Consider the following 20895-nt stretch of genomic DNA (forward strand, 5'->3'; position numbering starts at 1 on the left):
GTATAAACGCAATATCACACGAGTAGCAGTGCTATATGGCTGTATATCGGCACTGGTGGGGGCACTAAGGCATTCGGCCAGCAGCCTTGTGCCAACGCACGCCTCCCACCAGTGCCGATATACAGCCATATCGCACTGCTACTCATGTGATATTGTTCATATACATATTTATAAATATATATATATATATATATATATATATATATATATATATATATACTATTTTTTCAATATTCCTTTAGCACACTTGTGCTCAGAGAAGCTGCACAGATATCTTCAGCTCCAGTGGTTTGTGTGTTGTCTTCAGGACACGCCCACAATCAGGAGAATCTCATGAATATTCATGTCAGTGTCACTCGGTGGAGCCAATAATATTTCAGGATATACCTGTAGATCACACAGGTGTGTTTTAGTTAAGTGAAAGAGTGAAAGAGCTCAGATTGTGTTCCTTCTGCACAAGAGCGTCTGTACTTCTGCATGTGAGTTTAACACTACTACATTACGCTTATTTGTGGAGATGATAAAGGGGTTTTATATGTGTGAGTGTGATTTAAATGTCTGATCCTAAAGATCAAATCCTCAAACACAGATTAAACACTGAGTCAAACACGGTCATTTAAAATAGAGGTAAAGTTGTTTTTATATTCACACATTCATTCATTGAGAAGTCTCTATATTGTTTACCATGTTACTTTAAATATTCGTTTGGTAATGAATTAAAAACAACATTAACACTGTTTATTTGACTAAACATTGTTGTACTTTGATAGTCATTGGCTGCTAATATGATTTCGCTATTTAGAGGTTGCAAATAATACTTTTATGAAATTATATTATTAAGGGGAAAGTCTGAATGTGTAAAACCAACTTTACCTTTATTCATTTAAACACTGTGTCTAAAAGCTTTATTATTAATCCCTTTAAAGTGTTTATTCTCTTCTATATCAGACTGACTCAGTTTCCAATAATTCAGCATTAAATATAACTCTAAACATTTAGAGTCACGAAATCAAAAGTAAAGTTAAAGCAGACCTTCCAGTTGAACAGGAAGAAAGCTGCTGAAAAACAACAAGCTGACGATCCTTAAACAACACTGCATTTAACCCTTTACTGTCAGAGTAACTCATTAACCAAAGAGCCTCTTTAGTAGAGAGACACTTTAATACTAACTAAATCAATAATTGGCTAAACCTGAACTTCTCTTGATAAACTCTATATAACATGCATTTATCATAAATCCATGTAAAACACCTGGAATGTCAGATCAGGGGTTAAACCAACTGCATTCATGTTAAGGACATATATATATATATATATATATATATATATATATATATATATATATATGTGTGTGTGTGTGTGTGTGTGTGTGTGTGATTGTTTCCTCAGAGCTCTGCTAATGTCTGCATTGGTGTTTTAGCTGCAGTATGGCAGAGGAGCGAGTAAAGGACTCTCTCTCAGAGAAACACAGGTATTGACTCTGTTTTTACACCATTATTTCAACATTTTCTCTGAAGAACAAAGACCAACAACAATGCACTTATTTGTGTTGCTATTGCCTGGCACAAAACATGAAAATTACAGTTGTGCTGATCTGAAAAAACAACAAATCACACTGTTCACCACTTGCACCTTGTGATTTTTTTATATATACATTAAAAACTTAGTATAATAAACTTATCATATATTTCCGTTGTTAGTAATAGCTACACTGCAAATTTTAGATAGTAGATTTAACTACCTTGGAGTTAAAATTAACACTCCCTCAGAGTTTATATGGGAACCACTATAAGTGTTAAAAATAACACTTTTGAAAGTGTTAACATTGTCAACACCAAGAAAGTGTTAATTAGCAAACTCTTATTGTGTAAAATATCTGTTACATTTCCGAAAAAATACCAGCAGCTGTGGTTGCCAGAATCTTTCTGTGAAAAACATGGAAGTTTTATATAACTGAATAAATTTACAAAAAATAACCATATTTCATGAACTGATACAATGTTCAGTTTACAAAATTATAGCTTAATGCAAAAAAATGTATAGTCTTTGGATGCAATAATGTTTTCGTGTGTGATTGCAATTAGCAAACAGATTTTGACTGCATTAGTAACTACACAGTTACCTTTAAACAAAAGAAGCTGCAGCATAACATCTAATACTTTTAGTTCATCTCGGACTTGAACAGAGACGCTACTATCCTCCACAATGGTGACACAAAAACTGTTTAGCTGTTTTTCTTTTTTTCTTTCATTTTTAGATTTTACGGAAAAATACCAGCAGCTGTGGTTGCCAGTAATCTGCTGTTTTTAACATTCATAAATTCAGTTTACAGAATATTTCTGTTAAAAACACATTCAACAGTCTGTATTTTTTATCGAACTCACACTGCAAATTTTAGATTTGGTAGATTTAACTACCTTAGAATTAAAATTAACACTCCCTCAGTGTTTATATGGGAACCACTATAAGTGTTAAAATAACACTTTTGAAAGTGTTAAAATTTTTAACACTCAGAGTGTTAATTAGCAAATTCTTATTGTGTAAAATATCTGTTAAGTATATGTCAAAATACTGGCAGCAGTGGTTGCCAGTAATCTGCTGTTTTCAACATTTTACATTCGTAAATTCAGTTTCCAGAATATTTCTGTTAAAAACAAATCCCATAGTCTGTATTTTTCATTCGAACACACGTAAGCCTTAAATTCCAGAGCAAAATCCTCACTAGTGTCCTCACTACAGAGGGCTGAACACTTAGACAGTGAAGTTAATAAGACAATTAAGTGTCTAATTAAAGGAGGATTGAGAATTATTGATGAACAACTGTTAACAAGCAGAATCACTGAAGTACAGAAAAACACAAGCCAAAACCAAAGATGAAATCAACTGAGAATAAAACTCTAAATAAAATAATAATCAATAAAAATAAAACAAATTACACAATAAAAAATGTTATTTTTCAACATCTTTAAAAAAAAAACTCATCACATTAAACAACTTATCATGGAGCTTCACCTATTACTGACCAGTGACTTTATTTCTGTCATATGAACAAAAGCTCTTAATAAAATTTCTGATGTCATTTGAAGTCACCATGATGGAGGACAGAGTCTGCTTTAGTCAGGCTCTTCAACTACTTGCTATAAATGTCTTTTATTTTGACTGCTACAGTTAGTGTTAATTACACTATTTATACATATAGCATGGAAAGCCAAAATAAAAGTATCAATCTGAGGAGGTTATTTGTGATAACATAGCCATCCTTTCCTGCTTGTTTTCTAAATCAATACCATATTAGTTATGTGTGAGAAATAAATGATATACATAAATGAAACCACTGAAGCTCCAATAATATAAAAAAAATAAAACCAATATTTACAATGAGAATGTTTGATCTATGGCACAACCTAAAAACACACAGACATCAACAATTAGTCTTTGAATCTCAATAATGGTGACAAACAAAAAAATAAAAAAAACTGAAATATCACCTCCCAAAAACAACACAAAATAAAGGAAAATAAAGAGATTGTAAGAACATAAAGCTGCATAATTTATTCATGCTGCAATGCATGCTGGGAGCTTTGTACTATGCTGGCATGAACTATGCAGCTTTTTTTTTTTTTTTAGCAACCACGGTTGAGGTTCATGTCCTGATTCTTGATGCCTGTGTGTCATAATGCACATGCTGGAGCTTGAATGTTTAGTGCATGATACTCTAATTATTAATTGCATCCTAATTGTTTGTTGAATCTTCTATGAAGAGCAGCAGACTGCCAGAAGTATTGTCCCATGCAGTTTTATATGTAAACTATATTTGCATATTTTTATGAATCATCTTATTAAACACCTGAAAATATATATATAACAATTAATCTCAAACAGTATAGTTTTTCTTAATCTTTTTTGCTATAGCTGATGAGTTTTAGAAACACAGTTATAACAGTCAGAGAAACATTAGGATATAAGCGTAAAGCTTCAAGAGCTCAAATAAGCAGCCTCTGATCTCCATGATGGTGAGGTCAAATGAAATATTTTTAATAAAAAAAAATATTCTTACAGAAATGAAGTCAAACTGTAATCAGTGAAGCTGCTTATGCTATTATTTAATGGAGTTGTTTAATCCTCTGTTTTAATTCAGTTGGTTTGGTGTGAGGCTGTGTCTGTAGTTTTATTTCTTCCTTCAATTTCTTATTCCTTCAGTGATTGTGCTTGTTAACAGCAGGTGTTCAACAGCAGGTGTCTGAATTCACTTATTTGTGGTCATTCACTCTGTCTAGTGGACTAAACTAATTGACTAATTTAAGGGCCAGGTGAATGAGGGTGTGGCGAGATTTCAGACACTCTGATTAGTTTCTCAAATACAAGGGTTTTCTACAAAGGTAGATACATGTTACTCTGTATGACAAGGAGGCAAATCAGCTTCTAACGCCGAGAGGGTTATTTTACCTTTATCTAACTCTAGAATTTTAACACTTTACTCTGAATTACCACAACACTTGAAATTTAACACCAATGAATTTGCTGTGTAGATCCACACACAATCTGTGTGTGCAGAAATACGCAGGTTTTTAGCCCAGCACTGAGTCTATTTATTTACTAGTGTAAATGTGTGTACATTTGTATTTGTTCAGTTTTTAAATTAATTTCAGTAATATTATTGACTAATATAAAAAATGTATATTTGATTAATTTACAGTACAGTTTTAAAGTAATATTTTTTGTCTTTTAGTCAATATTACATGAGAGACTTGAGTTGTTTACCATATATGTGGATCTAAATGGATTAGCATTGTAAACATTAGATAAAACTTTAAAAATTTATATTTTTATTTCATATATTAAATTTTTAGTTATGATACGATTATGATTTAGGTACGATATTACAACACTTACATAAATCATTCTGCAGAAATTCTGCTGCAGAATTAGCAAAAAGAAAAGAGGGAAAAAAAGAAGAAAAGAATTTAAAAATAATAACGTGACGGGAGAATGCACAGATCTGTGAGTAAACTCCACGTGAATATATTTAATATGAATATTGAATTCAATTAAAAACTTTGAAAGCAGGAGACACAAGTGGGAGTGTTGGACTGGGATTCACATATTTAGAAGAGTTTAACAAATAATCTGATAGCTATTTAGATCTAAAATTAACACATTAAAGAGTTATCTTACAGCTTGAACAACACCTTGAGGTTGTGACGTTTCTTTCCCTCTGGTGTGTTTTTGTGTGCAGTGTAAGATCAAGATCATGTGTGTCCATCTCTGTGTCTATGAAGAGTGACTGTTCAATGGGCTATCCACCAAACTTCAGTGAGAAAACACCATCATCTGCCCGAAGGTATTTTGTGTTGTACATTATTTATCACACATGGACTGTTACAGTATTCATCTGGACATTTTTATTATACTTAATATGTTTACAATAGTCTCTTTAATAAATTGTGTTCTTTAATGTTGGCTTTCTTGGATGTCTTCGCCTTTTTTACATAATTTTTGAGGCAAGAGGCAAAACGATGGGGTCTACTCATTGACTCTTTGTGTTGTTGTTGATCCTGCAGTGTGGATAGAGATGATCAGACTGGAGACCTTCAGCAGGATTCACTCCAACCAGAACATGATGAACTTCAGAGAGTCAAAGAGCAGCACAAAACCAGCATGAAGAACAAGTATGAGAGATTATTTGAGGGAATCAACCATGGAGAGACTCAAACCCTCCTGAACAGGATCTACACACAGCTCTACATCATAGAAGGAGAGAGTGAAGAAGTGAATGAAGAACATGAGGTTTTACAGATGGAGAAAAGAGCCAGAACAAAACCCTCACAACACACTCCAGTCTACTGCAATGACATCTTTAAATCCTCAGCTGGAGCAGGACATGAGGAGAAGATCAAGAAGGAGAAAGCCCAGATCAAGACTGTTCTCACTAAAGGCATCGCTGGAATCGGGAAAACTGTCTCTGTGCAGAAGTTTATTCTGGACTGGGCCGAGGGAAAAGCCAATCAGGATGTAGATTTCATGTTTGTGCTTCCATTTCGAGAGCTGAACTTGATCAAAGATCATCAGTACAGTCTTCACAGACTTCTGCTGGACTTTCATCCTGAACTTAAAGATCTGGAGCCCAAGATTTATGAGCAGTGTAGAGTTGTGTTCATCTTTGATGGTCTGGATGAAAGCAGAATCACACTCAACTTTTTAGATAGACAGAAAGTTTGTGCTGTGACTGAATCTTCATCAGTGGCTGTGTTGATGTGGAGCCTCCTGAAAGGAGATCTGCTTCCCTCTGCTCTCATCTGGATCACCTCCAGACCAGCAGCAGCCCATCAGATCCCCTCCACATACATCAACCGTCTGACAGAAATTCAGGGATTCACTGAGCCTCAGAAGGAGGAATATTTCAGGAAGAGAATCAGCGACGAGCATCAAGCCAGCAGAATCATCTCCCACATCAGAAGAACAAGAAGCCTCCAGATCATGTGCCACATACCCGTCTTCTGCTGGATCTCCTCCACTGTGCTTCAGAAGCTCCTGGAAGAAGATGTGAGTGCAGAAATCCCTCAAACTCTGACTGAGATGTACATCCACTTCCTGCTGATTCAGATCAACATGAGGAAGCAGAAGTATGAAGAGAGAGATCCAGAGAAACTCCTGCAGTCCAACAGAGGAGTGATCCTAAAACTTGCTGAAGTGGCTTTCAGACAGCTGATGAAGGGCAATGTGATGTTCTATGAGGAGGACCTGATTGAGAGCGGCATAGACGTCACTGATGCCTTGGTGTATTCTGGGATCTGCACTGAGATCTTCAAGGAGGAATCTGTGATTCATCAGAGGAAAGTCTACAGCTTCATCCATCTCAGCTTTCAGGAGTTTCTGGCTGCTTTCTTTGTGTTTTACTGCCATTTAACAGAGAACAGAGAACCGCTGAGGGGGATTTATGAGAGAGAATATTTAGATGATTATGACAGTGAATATTCATATGATCAATATTTACAGTCCAGCTCTGAGAAGTCTCTGTATAATCTGCTCAGTTCAGCAGTATATAAAGCTGTCAGGAGTAGTAATGGTCATCTGGATCTGTTCCTGCGGTTCCTGCTGGGCGTCTCACTGGAGTCCAATCAGAGACTCTTCCAGGATCTGCTGACACACACAGAGGAGAGCTCAGAGAACATCAGAGAAATAACACAGTACATTAAAGACAAGATCAAGACAGATGATGAACTCTCAGGTAAAAGACCCATCAGACTGTTTCAGAAGACGAAAAATCTCTCAGCTGAAAGATCCATCAATCTGTTCCTCTGTCTGCTGGAGGTGAAAGATCAGACTCTGGCCAGAGAGATTCAGGAGTTTGTGAAATCAGACAAACACTCAGAGGAGAGACTCTCTCCTGCTCACTGCTCAACAATCTCCTACATGATTGAGATGTCAGAGGAGCCGCTGGATGAGTTAGACTTTAATAAATTCAACACATCAGCTGAGGGAAGACGGAGACTGACAGCAGCTGTGAGAAACTGCAGAAGAGCTCTGTGAGTATTCATTGATTGATCACAGAAGACACACATCAGTCTGCACTGAAGACTCAGATCAGTTTAGTGAATCACTGCCCTGCTTTAACAGAAAATCTTTAGCTGGCCATATCGTCCCCCTGTGAGATCGCTGATACACCATATTACTGCATGGGGACGCGGCGGCAGTGTTCTGTTTCCTTATTTTCTCATTTATTTCATCATTTCTAAACGTATTTAACAAACTTTTTTTGACTTTTTACTCACACAAACAACATTTGTACTTATTTAATAATCTACTTCATTTGCTTTACAGTTTATCCTGGAAAATAACTCAAATCCCTGTAAATCCCTGTGCTCCTCCAGCTGAATAGGACATTTGTTGATGTGTATTTGCTCAAATGTAACACAGTGTTGCTCTTGGATAATTGTGTTTGTTTTCTGATCAGAGAAATAGTGTAATTTTAGACACAGTATTGCCGTCTCGCCGCAGACATGCCTCTAATATTACATTTACTGTAGGCCTAAACACTAAACTTTACACTGAGCTCAGTAAAATGCTCTCTGATTAGTTATTAATAATCTGTTCAATAATTCATTACAGTCATATGAATGGGGAAATACAGGTTTAGTTTAATGTAGATTAAATAAATAAATAAATTGTTTATTTTAAATGAAATAAATATTCTTGTTCTGAAAATGTCCATGTGTCTGGAGTAGGGATGCACCGATATGGATTTTTTGGCTGATACCGATAACCGATAATTCTTCAGACTTGGGGGCCGATAGCCGATATATATATGCCGATAATTATAAGTATTTAAAATTGTTATATATATATATATTTTTAAAAATTTTTCCCAGAGATGGGTTGCAGCTGGAAGGGCATCCGCTGATGAACTTGCTGGATAAGTTGGCGGTTCATTCCGCTGTGGCGACCCCGGATTAATAAAGGGACTAAGCCGACAAGAAAATGAAAGAATGAATGTTATATTTTTATACAGCAAAGTTCATAAAAGATTGAACTGCTCTTATGAACTGAATAGTCTATACTCAAAGCAAAAAAGCTAAAACTTCAAAGTTACAAGGTGATTATAGACCTATATTCACGATTTCACATAAATCAGCATGCAAAAAATTATTTTCTTTTCTTCATAGCAAATTAACATGCAAGTTGATTGTTGCATAAAAATAATAGTTTAAATAACAAAATGGTATTTAATTGACAAGCAAGTTAAATATATTTAAATAAGATGAAAATGAAAGAGCTAAGGACTGAAACCAGCTCAAATGGTCATGAATAAAACATGTTACAGTGATGTACACATCTACAAATATGTCATGTCCGAAAAAGCCTTTATCAGAGGTGTTTTGACAGTTCAGAGCCACCGTACAAGCGAACAGCTAAATACAGAGAGTACGTTTAGAAAATGCGGCACAGATTCATCCTATTTGGCGTTTTGACATGTCACATGTAGGTGCTGCTTGTTAATCAGACAACATTTCTGCGCTCGTTCTTGCCGTCAATCGCAGGAAAATGATCGATGAAAAGTTTATGATAAACCGCTGAGAGTTTTACTCAACTGTAGAAGCAGAGCTGCCATCAGAGTCAGATTTGATACAAAACCTGCATTGAGCTGACTTTATGACAAACACAGAGCAGAATATAAAGACAGAATAAGCGGCTAGTTAAGAGCCCCTTTGACTGGATTCACCTCTCTCACCTCTCCCCCGTGGTACGGTGCTACAGTGTGTGTGTGTGTGTGTGTGTGTGTGTGTGCACGGTGACAGCTCTCACGCGAGCTCGTTATAATCAATATGAACATTCCGATCAAACTGAATACTTTCTTACATCAACAACACATGACCAGCAACGCGTTAATAATAACAAATAATCAGATTACAAACAACCATTATGTTTACACGTGTTGTAAAATGTGCGGGTCCTTCAACGGGACTGGGCTGCAGTTTGGGGTGTTTGTGAGACAGGAGAGAGAAAAGAGGAGCGTTTTTTTCACAATGAGACCATTTTCTGTGATGTTCCCTCTTTGGTGGCTTATTTGTTGTACCACACGGAAAGTAATAAATATTTTGGACCAAGTTACATATGTCCTCTTTAATTCACCAGCTGCAACGAAGAGAGTTCACCCCGAAACTAACATTATTCTGCCCTGGAGTAATAAGTGAATCTCCCCTGATATCTCTAACACAACAAAGAGACGGAGCAGGAAAGGTTTCCACATGTAATATTACTCCTGAGGCGATTTAAAGCAAAATACACAATGACTCTCAATCAAGCATATCTACAATGATGAGGAACGTGGTTACTTACTGAGTTATTAACTCACAGCAATGCCACGTGAAGAAAGGACAGACTTTGAAGGAATAAACAGTGTAAGGAGAGATCCATTATAGTGCACTGGACAAGTATGAACATGTTCCGCCCACGCGAGCGCGGCACACAGGTCTGTACAATTAATTTATCGGCTTAAATATATCGGCCTAATTAAGACATCGGATCGATAACGATAATCTTAAAAATAGCGTTTATCGGCCGATAACGATATAGGCGCCAATATATCGTGCATCCTTAGTCTGGAGTGTGTCAGTAATTCCTGCAGATCATTACAGTTTTGAGTGTGACTACTAATCCAGTCCTCCATGGGTTAATACATTTAATTTCCAGTGATCATGTCTGTGTGATTTTGTTGTCAGCACATTCAACTGTGTAAAGAACAAAGTATTTAATAAGAATATTTCATTCATTCAGATCTAGGATGTGTTATTTTAGTGTTCCCTTTATTGTTTGAGCAGTGTATATATATATATATATATATATATATATATATATATATATATATATATATATATATATATATATATATATAGTTTATTTCCAGTGTTGCTTTTATCACTGTAGACTGGACTCATGAACACAACACTGCTCATTTCTTACTGCTGATTTTGTTGCTCTTTGTCCTCTACACAGACTACAGCGCTGTAATCTCACTGTTCAGTGCTGTGAGAGTTTGTCTTCAGCTCTACAATCCTCAAACTGTGTGCTGAGAGAGCTGGACCTGAGTAACAATGACCTGCAGGATTCAGGAGTGAAACTTCTCTCTGATGGACTGAAGAGTCAACACTGTAAACTGGAGACACTGAGGTAAAATAAAAACATTTCCATCAAATAAATGCTGCCACAAATGACTTTTACATTGTGAAATGCTGTAAAGTCTGATGAGGTAATGAGCATATGCTGTGATGTATTTTATTTCTGTTTATTTATTGTGAATATTTCATATTTAATGTGAGGTCAAATATGAGAAACCCTGTTTATATCAGATATAATATTGCTCTTTAGTGTCATTTCTGCTGAAATGATCATTTATTGGTGTTCTTTGGTGTTTTTGGGGCGTCTCTAAATGAGCTGTGTTTCTGCAGATGTTCAGCCCATCACTGAGTCTTTTTATTTACTGATGTTCATGTGTGTAAAGTTATATTCAGTCAGTTTTATATTCATTTCAGGAATATTATTGACTAATATGAAGATGCTGATGTGATTTATTTGCAATACAGTTTGTAAAGTCATATTTTCTGTCTGTTAATATTATATGAGAGTCTTGCTTTGTTTAATAAATATGAGTATCTGAATGGATTTGAAATATCAGAAATATAAGAACAGAAATAGCAAAAAAAACTAAATCTGTCTGACCGACTCATTTTGGTCCAGAGATCTTCTCTTTATAAAGTTTATGTAATAATGAAATACAAATGTTTGATCTTCCTCCTTGTGACCATCAAAGCAACTCTGAAAAGTTAAAGGAGTCTTTTCCTTTTCCCTATGAGGAGAAATCACTCATTATAGACACTTCAATAATTACATCACACTCACACACAATAATACAGTGTCTTTTACTGTCCTCTACACAGGCTACAGGACTGTAAACTCACTGTTGAGTGCTGTGAGAGTTTGTCTTCAGCTCTACAATCCTCAAACTGTGTGCTGAGAGAGCTGGACCTGAGTATCAATGGCCTGCAGGATTCAGGAGTGAAGAAGCTCTCTGATGGACTGAAGAGTCAACACTGTAAACTGGAGACACTGAGGTAAATGATTCTCCACTCAACAGATACAGTTTCATATTGGGTTACCTGATGTGGAGCCCCATTCAGTGGATTGGCAGAAGAAGAAACAAAACATTTACAGGGTTGTGATTTTAATCATAGCTGTACTAATGTATGTTTGTAAAAATATATTCAAAAGCTTTACTGAGTAAACTGCAAAATGTCCAGACTCGAGACGTTTCTTTCTGTAGATTGTTAGATGGATGGATGGATGGATTATAATTATGTATTGCATTAAAGATCTTACTAAAAATTACACAGTCATTTTGATTTTTTTTTTCTTTCAGACTGGCCATGTGTAATCTTAATGTTCAGTACTGTAAGAGTTTGTCTTCAGCTCTACAATCCTCAAACTGTGTGCTGAGAGAGCTGGACCTGAGTAACAATGACCTGCAGGATTCAGGAGTGAAGCTTCTCTTTGATGGACTGAAGAGTCAACACTGTAAACTGGAGACACTGAGGTAAATGATTCTCCACTCTACAACATTAAAAAGTGTTTAGATTGAGATGGAAATGTCCAGATATATTTAAGAGCATTAGTGGAGAAACTACAAAATGCTTCTTCTCAAAAGAAAGTTGCTCTTTTTCTTAAACAGTTCAGGAAATCAGTGTATTTTAATGATTATTTTATTTAATTACCTCTAAATCTTTATTTATATTTTATATTTTTAATGATTATATTTATAGTTTATCTGTGAATTGGTTTATTGGAGCAGGTTTGACAGGCTCTGATCATTTGCATTTTGCAGGTTCATAAATATATAAAGTATTGTGGTCCTCTTATCTGAACTCAAATTTAGCAGTTTTCTTACATTTCAAAATATTCAAGAATATATTAGATGACATTTAATACTCAGTTTTAATAAATAACAATAGTCAATAATTCTAATTGACACAAATTCCAATAGTTTTGTCATATTATTAACCTCATAGTTTGATTTTACATCAGATGAATGACTGAAATCACACTGTTAATGTAATCTGTGTTCTTCTTTCTCAGACTGGTCACATGTAATCTCACTGTTCAGTGCTGTGAGAGTTTGTCTTCAGCTCTACAATCCTCAAACTGTGTGCTGAGAGAGCTGGACCTGAGTAACAATGACCTGCAGGATTCAGGAGTGAAGAAGCTCTCTGATGGACTGAAGAGTCAACACTGTAAACTGGACACACTGAGGTAAATGATTCTCCACTCAACAGATACAGTTTCATATTGGGTTACCTGATGTGGAGCCCCATTCAGTGGATTGACAGAAGAAGAAACAAAACATTTACAGGGTTGTGATTTTAATCATAGCTTTACTAATGAATGTTTATCTATAAATATATTTAAAAGCTTTACTTAGTCCATTATGAAATGTTGCACTTTCAGAGCTTCTCTTTTTCCAATATACCCAAATGTGACTTAAAGTTAAAGGAATCAGTTTATTTTAAGGAGCTTTTTAATGAATTACCTCTGAATTATTTATTCATAGTTTATATTTTTATATTTATATATGTTGTGTCCTGGTGAAGTTTAGACATGCTCTGCTGTTTGTTCAGTTTGCAGTTTCTTCTAAACATATAAAAGTCTCACGACACTCTTAATATTATCTAAACCAGTGTTCCACAACCTTTTTCTAACTGCGGACCGGTCAATGTGAATCCACTGTGTACTCATATGGAACTTTATTAGCACATTGCTCCAACATTACAATGCTATTATAACATTAGGAAGTAATAACTTTATTAACACATTGCTCCAACAATATAACATATTATAACATCAGTAACGCTAAATCAATGGGAGCCTTGAGCTTGTTTCTTTGCAACGAGATGGTCTATAGAAGGAAGATGTCACATAACAGAATCAAAGGAGAGGTTTGTGCAGATCAACCAGTCTTTATTAACAGTTCAACAAAGGCCGTCAGTAATTCAAATGAATCACACAGATCCGGTTCTTCAAAGCAAACTCAAAAAAGGCAAACCCACGGCCGGGGCCGAGAGAGGAAGTGAGCCGATCGGTCCGTGCCCACCACAGCGATGCAGGAAACACTGACCTCCGGGTGCTTATGGTCAGAGTACAGTCTACAGGTTATCAAGCAGGCTGCGGCACTCAACATGAAACGATGAACACAGGAGGGATGAATCACGGGGAGATTTGACGAGACAAGACAAATAAAGCACAAACCACACGGAGAACAACGCACAGAGTAACAATAATCTGACAACAGGAGGAGAAACAAAGGAGGTAGATATAGTGGTGTCAATAATGACAAAGCGGGAACAGGTGACTGCTGATCAGCGCTCGCGCTGATTGCAAGCGCTGACAGCTGGTACGGGAAGACACAGAAGGGGAAAAAGATTGACAATTAACAAACCAGATTCATGACAGAACCCCCCCTCCGAGGAGCGCCCCCTGGCGCTCCCAGAGAAGTTGACTGGCGCGAGAGAGAGAAGTCATCGATGAGCGAGCGATCCAGGATGTCCCTAGCCGGGACCCAACTTCTCTCTTCCGGGCCATAGCCCTCCCAGTCAATCAGATACTGAATACCACGTCCGCGACGGCGGGAAGCTAAGATCTTCTTGACCTTATATGCAGGAACGTCGTCAATAAGAAGAGGAGCGGATGCGGGGGTAGGGTAGTTGGGAGCGCGGACGACTGGTTTAATACACGAGACATGGAATATCGGGTGGATGCGATGAAGCGAATGAGGTAAGCGCAGTTGAACCGCAGCGGGATTGATTATCTTGATAATGGTATAAGGACCGATAAATTTGGGAGCTAGTTTGCGTGATTGGGACTGGAGGGGAAGGTGGCGGGTGGAAAGCCAGACTTTTTGGCCGCGAATGTATCTAGGGGCCTTGATGCGGTGACGATTAGCAATGCGACGGGTGGTCTCTCGGGAATTTAATAGCGTGGAGTGTACGGTCTTCCAAGTTTTACGGCAGCGATTAATGTACGCCTGTACAGAAGGGACAGACGCCTCTAGTTCTTGGGGGGAGAATAGCGGGGTTTGGTAACCCAGACAACAGTGGAAAGGGGAAAGCCCAGTTGATGACGTGGGAGTGGAGTTATACGCGTATTCAGCCCAGCCCAATTGTTCACTCCACGAGGAGGGATTCCGCGCTGCTAAGGTGCGGAGGAGGCGACTAAGAATTTGATTTAAGCGTTCCGCTTGCCCATTAGTTTGAGGGTGAAAGCCTGATGACAGACTGGCAGTAGCCCCTATCTGTCGGCAGAATTCTCGCCAGAAACACGAAGTGAATTGCGGACCTCTGTCAGAGACTATGTCTTTCGCAGAGGGGAGTTTAGGAGCGGGGACAAAGTGAGCGGACTTAGAGAAGCGATCGACTACTGTAAGGATAACGGTATTGTTCGCCGAAGGTGGTAAGCCCGTAACGAAGTCTAAGGCGATGTGAGACCATGGGCGGGAGGGAATGGGTAAAGGTCTGAGGAGACCGGAGGGAGGACGGTTACTACTTTTAGATTGAGCGCAAACTGGGCAGGACATGACATAAGAACGCGTATCGCGTATGATAAACGGCCACCAGAAACGTTGACGGATCGCGGTTAGGGTGCCTTTAACCCCCGGGTGGGCTACTAATTTGGAAGCGTTTGCCCAACGGAGCACAGCCGGACGTAGAGACTTGGGGACGAATAATTTATTCTCTGGGCAACTCTGTGGTGTTGTAACCCGTGTGAGAGCCCGTTGAACCTTATGTTCGATTCCCGAGGTTAACACTCCGACAACACAGCTTTTAGCCAGAATGGGTTCTGGGGTGGAGTCGTTATCGGAGGGGTTGAACAGACGTGATAGCGCATCTGGTTTGACGTTTTTTGAACCCGGACAATAAGAGATGGTGAAGTCAAACCGCCCAAAAAATAACGCCCACCGTGCCTGTCGAGCATTGAGTCTCTTAGCCGTACAGATGTATGTCACGTTGCGATGGTCAGTCCAGACCTCAAACGGTACAGCTGCCCCTTCAAGCCAGTGTCGCCATTCGCCTAAAGCTAATCGAATGGCTAAGAGTTCCCGATTACCCACGACATAATTACGCTCCGCAGGCGAGAGCTTGTGAGAAAAGAAGGCGCAAGGATGGACTTTATTATCGGTGGGTGAATGTTGCGAGAGAACAGCTCCCATGCCGGAGCTGGAGGCGTCCACCTCCACTATAAACTGTCGGGAAGGATTGGGCGTGACAAGAATGGGCGCGGAAGAGAATAAATGCTTAAGTTTGTCGAACGCCGCTTGGGCAGCGTGAGTCCACACGAAATCTGCCTTAGTGGAGGTAAGGGCAGTCAACGGCGCAACAACTTGACTAAAGTTTCGGATAAACCGACGGTAAAAGTTTGCAAAACCAAAAAATCTCTGGAGCGCCATGCGCGTCTCCGGGACGGGCCAGTCCGTTACTGCAAGTACTTTGGCTGGGTCCATGCTAATACCCTCGGCGGAGACTATATAGCCTAGAAACGGAACCGAGTCCGCATGGAAATACATTTCTCCGCCTTTACGAACAGTCGATTCTCTAACAGGCGTTGTAGTACGCGGCGAACATGATGGATATGGGTCTCGAGCGAAGGGGAAAAGATTAAGATGTCGTCAAGGTAGACAAAAACAAAGATGTTAAGCATGTCTCTAAGCACGTCATTAACGAGGGATTGGAATACAGAGGGAGCGTTAACCAGCCCGAAGGGAAGGACCCTATATTCGAAGTGGCCGAGCGTGGTATTAAACCCGGTCTTCCACTCATGCCCAGCCTTGATACGGACCAAATGATAAGCTTTGCGCAGGTCTAATTTAGTGAAAACCTTAGCCCCCTGTAGGACTTCAAAGGCGGATGCCAGGAGAGGCAACGGATAGCGATTCTTAATGGTAATACTGTTAAGGCCTCGATAGTCAATACACGGGCGTAGCGAGCCGTCTTTTTTCTTAACAAAAAAGAAACCAGCACCAGCGGGCGACGTGGAGGGGACTATGGTGCCAGCTGCGAGTGATTCTGAGAGATATTGTTCAAGGGCTTCGCGCTCAGGCTTAGATAGCGAAAACAATCGCCCCTTAGGGGGAGTACTACCTGGAACGAGATCGAAGCTACAGTCATAAGGTCGGTGAAGAGGAAGAGAAGCGGCCCGGAACCGACTGAAGACCGCTCGCAGATCGTGATACTCCTCTGGCACGCCCGACAAATCACCTGGTTCGTCCTGCAACACAGAGACAGAAGAGACAAGAGGAACAGCAGAAACAAGACATTTATCATGACAGGTAAGACTCCATGACATATAAGTACCATCGGACCAGACTATGTGAGGGTTGTGTTTAGATAGCCAGGGGTGGCCGAGTATTATTGGAGAGAGGACAGAGTCAAATAAATAAAATCTTATTGTCTCTTGATGATTTCCAGAGACAGTGAGACTCACAGGAATGGTTTGACGTCGAATCTGGTGCAAAAGTTGTCCATTGAGTGCGTACACCGGAGGTGGCTTGTCCATCCCGACGGAGGGAATACCATGACGTAATGCCCACGTCTCGTCCCTGAAGTTCCCTTCGGCTCCTGAGTCGATAAACGCCTCGCAGGAAGTGGAGGTGCCACCATGTCGCAGTACAACAGGGAGAGTGGTTCGCAGCAGTGGAGTGGGGGATAAGGAGATCGCGCTCTCCAGAACCCCCCGGTCTACTTGCGAGCTTGCCCCTTTTATCGGGCACTTACCAAAGAAATGATCAGCGGCCCCACAGTCAATAATGACAAAGCGGGAACAGGTGACTGCTAATCAGCGCTCGCGCTAATTGCAAGCGCTGACAGCTGGTACGGGAAGACACAGAAGGGGAAAAAGATTGACAATTAACAAACCAGATTCATGGCAGAAGATTGCTGGAAAAAGAGCGCATGCACGTCTATAACGTGCTGACGTGAGACGTCTGCTTTAGCCAATCAGAACAGTCAGACGCATTCACGTCCACGCGGTTTATGAGAATAAAAGCCTTTGAATATTTTTCCAGACACATTTAGCTGCTAGAAATTAGTCACATAACGTTTATATGTTCACTTTAATGCCAACCGTATAAATTATTATCGATAAGATGCTTATGATAAGCCGTTGTTTGTTTACCTTCAAGCTTTGCATGTGCCTGTGAAACAGCCTGTGGGCGCCAGCACAAACACATACAGTATCATGTACATCTCCACAAGCGAAAGTGTTTCTCAAACTCCTTTAACAGCGAAGACTGGTGATCGTGCACCAGCTTGGTGAGTGAGGGCGCAGGCTCAGTCTCACACAAAATCCGCGCTAATGTTTGAAACACGTCCGATATGCCTGTTCACGCGCCGTCCCCACAAATCTAGTTTAAATGCAGCTTCTTTATCTGCCAACTTAAAGATAATTCATTCTTGTTCAGCCCGGTACTGATTGATCCACGCACCAGCACCCGCCTGGGGGTTGGGGACCACTGATCTAAACCACTACAATAATATGAAGACACACTATAAGCATGTATACAGCAGTTTACTGTAAGGGACCTGGTGAACTGATGTATTTATTACAACTGGATCTAAAAATAATCCTGATTACTCATTCACATGAAGCAATATATTGGCTGAAGATCTTCTGTCAGAAAGGCTGTGTGTGAAGGAGAGTCAGCGCTCATGATTATTGATCAGGTGTTTCTCAGCTGACAGAATAAAAGTCCCCTAACGCTCCCTCAGTGTGAATGTGACTGTCAGGCTGGTGAAAGAGACATTAAGAGAGCGGGTTTGTGTTTGTTTTAGTTTATTTACATCATCGTCCACAATATAATATACAAATGAAGATCAGGTCATTTTTTGTTGCTCTTTATACAGTAAAGTTTGAACTACAAGCTGAAGTTTGTGACTGTCAGGGCTGTAGTACTCGAGTCCAGACTCAAGACGTTTCTTTCTGTAGTCTAGGACTCGCTAATATACAGACATGAACTTGGTCCAGCAATAGCCATTGGTTGAGCGTGTTTGTCTGGAAAACAGGGAACATCACTGTTACATCCACTGTGAGTCTAGAATGGGCATTGACACTTTCGTGTGATACGCTTGTCTGCGGCTGCGTCTTATTGCTCCTCCTCCATATGAGTGCCCTGTTCAAGTGCGCATCAGTCACTGTCACTCAGACACATGTGGGACACCGCTCTGTTTCTCAAGACTCCTGGCTGACAGACATCTAGAAAAAAAAAAGTCTGGACACCTGATTAGGGCTGGGCGATGTGGATTTGATTAGATCAAGTTAGATTAGATTAGATAATCCACATTATTGAGGGAAGATAATCTAGTGAAGTGATCAATTGAATGTCGGCCCAGTCTGTAAGTGTAAATGGTCTAGTAATAACACGACACTTCCCTTTAGATTGTAGATGAATGCATATGCTAAAGCTTTATTTCATGTGTCAGTCGCTCCATCTCACCCACAGGAACAGGCTGACAGACATCTAGAATGACTTTAACACACAAATAAAGCAAACAAAGCTCCAGACATGTGAAGGAAAGATCGGGCCTTTTGCTCATGAGTATAATCTGAGGTTTAGACCCCCTCACACGCTTTGGAGAGGAATGTATGAGTGAAAGAGAAAGCGGATGGCCAATCATGAGCTGCGGCCTCAACACATTACACACATATTAGTCTGAGCACTGGCTAGACAGTATCTATAGGCTGTATCATATTTGCTTGTCCACAGTTTTAGTAGTTTATAAATGCGTCTTGATGATGCTGTGATGTAGGGCTGGACGAGAGTGTGAAGCTGCATTGAGTTTGTGCTGGCCATCCTCCAAGATAAGCAGCTCAGCATCTGTCTTTTGCTCTGTCCCGCCTGGGTGTTTTGGTCATTCAGAGGAGCTCACCAGCGCTTCTTTTTTCTCTAGTTATTCCTCTTCAGAGATCGTGTGTGTGTGTGTGTGTGTGTGTGTGTGTGTGTGGGCATGTCCCATGACAGATGTGAGTGGAGAGACGAGATTATCAGATATGAAGATATCTTTAAAGGCAATTATTAATAAATATTGTCTGACATTACCCAGTCCTACACCTGATTACACATTTCAGACCTCTGCAACATTTGAGTTCATGTCTTACAGTCATACAACCAGCTGTAATCCTGCATCTAGGTGTCAATCATCTACAAATCACACTTTTATCTATTTAATATATTAAAATCAACTATAAAATCACTTTAAGATGATGCATTATTGATGTGCAAAAACTATTGCACAATTAACAGCTCAAAAGAGTGTAAAGAGGACGATCACTCATTGTCATTGATGATTTTAGCACACATCAACACTGTAAAAGGTGTGTATGATCTCTGACACTAGATGAACACTGCTCAGCTGGGTTTACAGGTTTGCTATTCTCTTCATTCTCTGCTAAAGTGTGAATGTGAAAGGCTGTGGTTTTCTGTCTTCAGCTCTGACTTCAAACCTCTCACACCTGAGAGAGCTGGATCTGAGCTACAATCATCCAGGAGATTCAGGAGTCAAGCTGCTCTCTGAACAACTGGAGGATCCAAACTACACACTGGACAAACTCAAGTATGTGGAGCAGCACTGGCCTTGTGCTTTTACACTGAATGGCTTTAAAAAGACACTAGAAAGCTCTTTTGTGATTAGCTTTAGTTTTCTGTGAGGGTTATGGGGTGAGGACAGACAGAAGATACAGCTTGGAGAGTATTACAGTCATGTCTATGAAGAGCAAATCATTGAGTGTGAAATGAATCTCCTCTGTAAATGTTGGAGTGTATTGGCTCAGTTACAGTGACATTAATGCCTAGTTCACACTAGAGGATTTTAAGCCTGATTTGAGCCCGATTTGGAAGTTAACGAGCTCGCCGACAGATCGGGCTGTGATGGGGAAGAAATCTGCGGGTGCACGGCGCTCGCCGCTCTTTATGTGTGAACTACTAAACAACGCATCAACGAGGCTCGCTGACGCGTCGCCCACACCTCGCAGACAGAAATCCAACATTCAGCATGCTGAATATTCCAGAGCAGTCGGCCGACTCAACCCCACGTGTGGTCAGATGTAGTGACGAGCTGCAGCCAATAAGAGAGCATATCAACATGAGCTGAATGCCTGTGTGTTCAGGAGCTCAGCAGAAATATCTGTGATTGGTCAGAATGGGCATCGGTGCACTCGCTTCATTCTGCGTTAGCACAGACATGAGAGTAGGCCATTTTAACAGTTGAACTAGAATTGTGTAATTATTAGAATTACCATACTGCTCATTCTGACCGTTCTCATATAAAATGCCATATTGTCACAACATATTTACATTCAAAG

The 20895-nt window shown here is 39.7% G+C and overlaps 1 protein-coding gene across 3 annotated transcripts in view; it reads left to right on the forward strand.

The window, feature by feature from the left end:
* The first annotated feature begins 1381 nt into the window (after nucleotides 1–1381).
* Nucleotides 1382–20895, forward strand: part of LOC101886021 (NACHT, LRR and PYD domains-containing protein 3-like) — a 43220-nt gene continuing 23706 nt past the window's right edge. Inside the window, exons 1-11 of one of the 3 annotated variants that reach the window (XM_087249857.2) lie at nucleotides 1382–1471; nucleotides 5237–5341; nucleotides 5562–7228; nucleotides 7274–7526; nucleotides 10495–10668; nucleotides 11436–11609; nucleotides 11915–12088; nucleotides 12628–12801; nucleotides 17827–17830; nucleotides 18215–18225; nucleotides 19989–20147. In XM_087249857.2, coding sequence (XP_087105983.1) covers nucleotides 1428–1471; nucleotides 5237–5341; nucleotides 5562–7228; nucleotides 7274–7526; nucleotides 10495–10668; nucleotides 11436–11609; nucleotides 11915–12088; nucleotides 12628–12801; nucleotides 17827–17830; nucleotides 18215–18225; nucleotides 19989–20147 — 2939 coding nt within the window. In that variant the 5' untranslated portion in view covers nucleotides 1382–1427. Of the gene's footprint in view, nucleotides 1472–5236; nucleotides 5342–5561; nucleotides 7527–10494; nucleotides 10669–11435; nucleotides 11610–11914; nucleotides 12089–12627; nucleotides 12802–17826; nucleotides 17831–18214; nucleotides 18226–19988; nucleotides 20148–20895 lie in introns of all 3 variants that reach the window. The other 2 variants (XM_088650150.1, XM_088650151.1) reach the window with 2 other exon arrangements.

Source organism: Danio rerio, chromosome 4, assembly GCF_052040795.2.
Source record: "Danio rerio strain M-AB ecotype USA chromosome 4, GRCz13ab, whole genome shotgun sequence".
NCBI lineage: Eukaryota > Metazoa > Chordata > Actinopteri > Cypriniformes > Danionidae > Danio > Danio rerio.